Here is a 6,443-nt window from a genome sequence, read left to right as displayed (position 1 = left end):
TTGCTCATGGAATTAAGTGGAGTTCTTCCCAGACACACTTACTGAGCAGGATCTGTAATGCAGAGACTGTACGCTTGGGCAGGGCCACACTAAAGCATGAGGAATGTTCTAAGTTGTTCTCCAGGGCTGGCAGGCATGGCAGGCTATAATTTCTAGTTTATTTTAATTCAAAAGCAGCAAACAGTTGGCTTAGACTGGGTGAAAAGGAATAATTTAATCATATTGAAGACAATATATATAAAATTATCTACATGCAATCATGAAAAAGTAAAAATCCTCTGGCAGTGGTAGGGGAATAAGGGAGAAATGCTGTCAATATTACATACATAGTATAAAATACAAAACAATAAAGAATATTTTTGCAGCTGATAAAGCTATCATTTATCCAAACTCATATCATTTTATAAAATTTTATTCTTTTTGGCCTGAAGAGTAAACAGCAATTACAAAAGTAATATGTGTGTTGCATGGGACTGTTATGAAATACAGCTTGTAATATATTGGCTACACCAATGAGAGATATCACAATATCTATGTCCACTTAAACAGCAAAGCAATTTAAGATAATTCCTCATACAAATCATTTGGGTGTGTAAAAAATGAACATCAAACAGCCTGTCACTGATATTTGCGGTGGTTAATAAGAGGACACGGGGCACAAGAACAATCTCTCCACTTGTGCTGTAAGCCTTTTTCCTCCCAGCACTCCAATCCTGTTTACTTTTTGATGGAGAAAATGGAGAAGCATGAAGAGTCGTTAGAAGAGATTCCTTTGTTCTTTTAGCATCTTGTGGCAAATAAAGCCATGTTTTTTTGTTTCCTTCTGGCAAGTGCGAAGGACAGTCTGCTGGCAGTACCAAAAAAAAAAAGAAGTAACAACTATGAAAAACTGCACAGTTCACACACGTGGCAGGAAAATGCAAAAAGTGACAGCTCTGCAGTGTAAACCTGGTGAAACAAGGACTTTGTTTTAAACTGTTCTGGAGAGTTTGATTCCATCATCCATCTTATACAGGAAAATCAGCAACACGAATCTCACATGCTTCAGACAGCTCACTGCACCATTGTGGTGGAAAACCCCCATCTTCAAAGGGGCTCAGTCAGACTAGGGATATATGAACTCACTCCAAAGCACTGGCTGCTTACATAGAGAGAATATGCCCTGGAGATGTGGAGAAACAGTAAAAAGCAGCATCACTGAACATCCATGATCATGAGATTCCTGATATTAGCACTGAGGTAGAAATAAGATGGAAGCAGAGCATAGGGCCTTGCTCCAGCAGGACAAAAACATATTGGGGGATTAGTGCCAGAAACCCAATGGTGGGATGGAGAATTGGAGGTATAAAGATAAGAGAAAATAAGTACGTAGGAATGGAGAGGAGCTATGTAGGCAGGAGTTATGTAGCCTGTGTAGAGAATGGGGATGCGCTTGGGGAGAGGCCTTTAGAGGGAGATGATAGGAAAAAAGCTAGGAAACAAGCAAGGGGGCTTTTAGGGAAAATAAGACTTTGGGGAGAAAAGATGTTTCAGAGAGGCTAAGGAAAGTGGACATGAAGATCGTGGGTGTTTTTTAAGGAACTTACTGGGAAGAGCCTGCATTGCAGGCCATGGTGTGGCTTAACCCAGGATAGGGATAAATGGGGAGTTTCCATGGAAAATAAGTCTAAGTTTGGAAAATGTCCAAACCTTTCATAAAATCAACAAATACTTAACATGAAAAAACAAGACTGTCAAATAATGATGCCAGACTAGCAAAGGTTTTTATTTCCATCAGATGACAGGTAATTTCTGATCAAGTTAAATTGTTGCTAAGTAAACAGTCCTTTAAATTGTTCCTGATTTTGTGTGTGGAGAAAACGTAAAAGACATCTTCATCAGTCTAGTGACATTTGTTAGCAAACATAGTTCATGTTTAACTAATGATTTAATTACAAAAGCAGTAGTCAGCTGGCAGTGAATGCTGAGTCTTTATTTAAGAGGGAAGCACAAAAATTAGCCATCCATCTGTGTGGTTTTTTATATTTTTTTCTCGTTCATTACTTCTAGATATTAAAATTGAACAGTCTTCAACCTGACACCGATTGATAGTTTGGGGGATAATGGTGGGGATCAGATAACAGAAGGACTTAAGTAGAAACGAAGAGGATGCAGCTCCTCTGTTTTACACTTTTCATGCCTCTCTTGGAAGCATTTCTACCTACCTGCAACAGCTCCCGTGGAGATCATGTTCATCAATTTGGACCTTTGGTCATTGTTTCCTTAATAGCGTATGTACTCTGTGAGGCTGCTTACAGACAGGCAGGATCCCCACCTTCAGTTGACAGTTTCCATCTCTATCAAACTGAAAATGAAAAAACCACACTTCCTCACTGGAAGACATCCTTAGTGGTTGGTTTTCCCTCTTTTTAGATACTAGCACTAATTAGTAGGGAACCAAAAGGCAGATGGAGGCAGCAGCAGTGACAATAGCTTCTGAAGGGCAGCTGGAGATAAGCCTCCTAAATCCAGGCATAGAAAACTCATAGTCCTTGAAGCAGCGTCCTGCTGAATGTGGGTGAGCAGTAGGTCACACTTTTGTCACCTTCAAATCTGATTTACACTCAGCTAGCAGAACTGCATCTTTCCAACCAAATGCTTTCCCTCAGAAACAAGGATGTCATTTCTCAGCTCCACGCAGAATTTATTACTCAGGTTACTTACAATTCCTGGACTTTTGATAGAAAAAACGACTGCTGTGTTGTAAATTTTCAAAACATTTTCCGGAGCTAGCTTCCGGTGCTGTTACAACACTCTTGCTACCTCTAATATCTGTTTTGATGGATTTAGGGCTGCCATGTTGCAGTTCACTGTTACTGCATGTCAGGGTGATATATGTGGTATTTTCTATATGGTATATTGGTTTAATTCAAAAAGAATTTGTCCGGAAAAGAAATGGACAGGAAAGAAAATTGTGTTGCTAGATAAGTAATCAATATTTAAGCAGTATTTAGGAGTTACTAATGGGCAGTGCCAGATTCTTAGCTTTGATTTTGCTTCTTCCCAGCCTGATTTCCAAACTGTTTGAGCCAGGGCATTTTAACTTCTAAAAACACAGAAGACAGGTTATAAAGGACTCTGTCTGAATGAGAGAGGTAATTCCTTGGAGAATGGACAGAGCAAGAAATTTTGATAGAGGACTTGATCATAGATTAAGTGACAAGAATGCCATTAGAAATTGAAAGATGAAGTGTGCTATTTTAAAAAAGGTTATTTTCCTTATTTCTTTTCTGCTGCTGCTGTTCAAACAGCAAGTAATTTTTTTTTTGTTATTTTATTTTTTTATATGATAATTCTTAACACTGTATGTTACTGGCCTGGTGAGAAAACATACAGTTGCCTGAGTCTGTGGGGTAAGTTTGATGATGTGTGAGGTTGTCCACTGCAAGGCTCAGGGAAAGTGGGGAAGTACTGGATAATGCCACCTCACAACTGACCAAGGCACACGGCCTGAGCCCTGAAGGAATGCAGTATTAAATGTTGGTATTAAAATGGTGACCCTTCAGGTGTGCAGCTGATCTTGCAAGTGTGACACTTGCTAGCTGTGTCCTCTCAGTCGCCAAACTGCACCGTTTCTGTCCAATACTTTTAACATAAATCAGGAAACTGGGAAAAAAATAAAATAAAGGGCCACTTAAATGATTACTTTGGAGTACTAAATGAGGTCTGTTTTTAGAAGGAATGAAATGAACTTTGCTTCCTGTTTCAAGAGTATATTTCTGTGGGGATAAGAATAGAATGGTTTATTCTGTTGTAACCTAAGATGAAAATGGTGGTCATTCTCCTTCTGAAAAACTTATAGTTTTCTCAAAATGCCACAGAAAGGAATTTCTGTTCAGTTGTCATGATCATTAAGTTTATTACCTTTTGAACATGAATTTATGGGATTCAGCTTACAAGCCTTCATATTACTACAGTGCATGTTAAGTTAGACATTCAATTCTTAAATGAGAAAAGTATAAAAGGAATGGGAATGTTGTTGTTTTCTTCTTGAATCACTGATTACACAAAATGCCTTACACATGAATAGCTAATATTTTCTTGTTGTTATTTGTTTGTTTGTTTCATTGCTAAAAAATTCTGTTCCTTCGTAGAATAAATTTATTTCAAAATTTTGCTGTGATAACACCGGAAGTAAAAAAAAACAGCAGGACAAATTACTGGCTGAAGAGAATTAAGCAAAGAGGCAAACATCAAAATCCCCTTTGTCAAGGGAAATAACAGTCAAATTATTTTGCTTGTTCTTAAGGCCAGGAGTCATATCATCGTCATCATCTCCCAGTACTTTTAAGTATGATCTCGACACCTGATGAGCTTTCTAAAGGCCAGCTTGAAATCTTCGTTAAAGCTTGTGTACAGCAAAGGATTGATAAGGGAGTTGACATAACCCAGCCAGGTCAAGAAATCTGCTACTTCTGGAGAGACAATGCAAAGGTGGAGGCCCACGAGCAGCTCTTTGATGAAAAAGGGCAGCCAGGACAAAATGAAAGCCCCCAAAATCAGTCCCAAGATGCGAGCAGCCTTTCGCTCCCGTGTGGTGGAAATCTGCTGCCGGTCACCAGCCAGGTCCAAGTCATTCTCGAAAGGAGGGATCCTCACAGACACATTGATTTTATCAAACTCAGTGGTGGGGTCAGAGGTGGAGAAGTCTGAGACGCAGAAGGTCTGCGTGAGCTTGCAACTGGCAAAGGAGTTTTGGCTGTCAGTGCTCCTGTTGCTGAGATGGCGGCTTGAGCCCCGCTTCTGGTAGAGACTCTTTGCAGCGTGGTAGATTCTGTAGTACAGGATCAGGATCAAAGTCAAAGGTATGTAAAACGCCCCAAATGTGGAATAAATAGTGTAGAGGACATGGTCATGTTGAATGCGACACTCACTGGGAATACTGACGCTGTGGTGGTTTCTCCAAAACAAAGGGGGCATTGATATGAAAATGGAGATAGTCCACACGGTGACTATCATCAACCCAGCCCTTTTCGCTGTTCTTTTCCTGGCGTATTCGATGGCGTCAGTGATTGCCCAGTACCTATCCAGAGCAATGACGCACAGGTGAAGAATCGAACACGTGCAACAGGTCATGTCAACGCTCAACCAGATCTCACAGATGAAATATCCCAAAGTCCACTTATCTATCATTATGTAAGTGATACTCAAGGGCATGACAAGAACAGCAACGAGGAGGTCTGTCACAGCTAGTGAGCATATTAGATAATTTGCTGGCTGGTGGAGCTTCTTGGTTGTGGAGATTGCCGCAATGACAGCAGAATTCAGCAGCATAGTCAGGGTTGTGATTGTGGCCAAGGTCAGGGTGACAAACATCTTCTCAGTTACAGTTTTTGGCTTTGCAGCCACACTGGCTTCAGTGGTACAATTTGTGAAATTCATTTTCCCCTCCAGGATGCACAGTGAAAGATGAAGTGGCTCCTTTGGGTAGTGAGTAGTTCCAACTTCAGAAGTTGTCCATTTCGAAGAGGGACAGAGATACTTCAGATTAAAAAAAAGTATTTATATTCCCATGTTCAACAGCACAGCAGAAAGCTTACAGGTTTCCTCCTGCTCATCATTTTCCTAGAAGATAAAAACACATCTGTTAGTGAACCTAGAAAAAAAAAACCAAAACAACAGGTTTTGGCAAAAATCCTACACTTCTAGTATTAGCACTTCTAACTAAAATATGATTTCTTTTTTCTCTTTCTCCTCTCCTTTCTTCCCCTTTGTCTATACATTTATTTATTTCCCATTTCTAAAGTACATTTTTGGCTGTATTTTCTGCAGTGTGGGGTTTATTTCTCCTTTGACTTTGGAGGTCTTGCCGAAGGTGGGATATTAGACCTCCGGAGGTCCCTTCCAACTAACAGTTCTGCAATGTCTGTGAATTATTGATACTGGCAGCTAGTTCTTTGCCTGCTTGTTCAACAGGCTCCAGCAGATGAAGAGTACAGGAAATCTGCCTTTTCACTTTAATTGCTGTAGGAGAGGGATCAATTACTTCAATATATCATCTTTAGAAAGGAGAAATGGATCAGCCTACATCAGCATAGTCATGTCAGCATTTCACAGTTTTCTATTCTGCTTTTTCATTTCCTTGTCTTTATTAATATCTCTTAAAAATTACTCAGGTTACCTTTAACGTGCAGCTTTCAAACAATGTTTAAAGCTTTATGGCAAACGCTTAATTTTACACAGCACATTAGTGTTGCTAGGAGCTTGTATAGTTTTGTCTAATTATTCTTGACATTTCATATATCCCACTGTGTATAACTTTGGAGAAGACAGACAAAAAGCTCCTGCCTTTGCTTTGAGATTGCTATCAGATTGCCCTGCCTGTCAGGCAGATTCAATTTACAAACAATGACTTTAAAAAGGCTTATTTTTGCTTCAGAAGTTTATTTTGGTAAAGTGCTGAT

General features: G+C 39.6%; 1 protein-coding gene across 1 annotated transcript; it reads right to left on the bottom strand.

The window, feature by feature from the left end:
- Window positions 1-4,322: 4,322 nt before the first annotated feature.
- On the bottom strand, window positions 4,323-5,442 carry HTR1E (5-hydroxytryptamine receptor 1E). Its single transcript, XM_065731152.1, has one exon. It carries the CDS (start codon window positions 5,419-5,421, stop codon window positions 4,327-4,329), a length of 1,095 nt encoding a protein of 364 aa, XP_065587224.1. The 5' UTR covers window positions 5,422-5,442; the 3' UTR covers window positions 4,323-4,326.
- Window positions 5,443-6,443: the final 1,001 nt, after the last annotated feature.

This window comes from Cyrtonyx montezumae, unplaced genomic scaffold (assembly GCF_038088225.1).
Source record: "Cyrtonyx montezumae isolate F1298 unplaced genomic scaffold, pur_monq_1.0 scaffold_13, whole genome shotgun sequence".
In the NCBI taxonomy this organism is placed as follows: Eukaryota; Metazoa; Chordata; class Aves; order Galliformes; family Odontophoridae; genus Cyrtonyx; species Cyrtonyx montezumae.
This window is presented reverse-complemented; position numbering and strand designations above follow the sequence as displayed.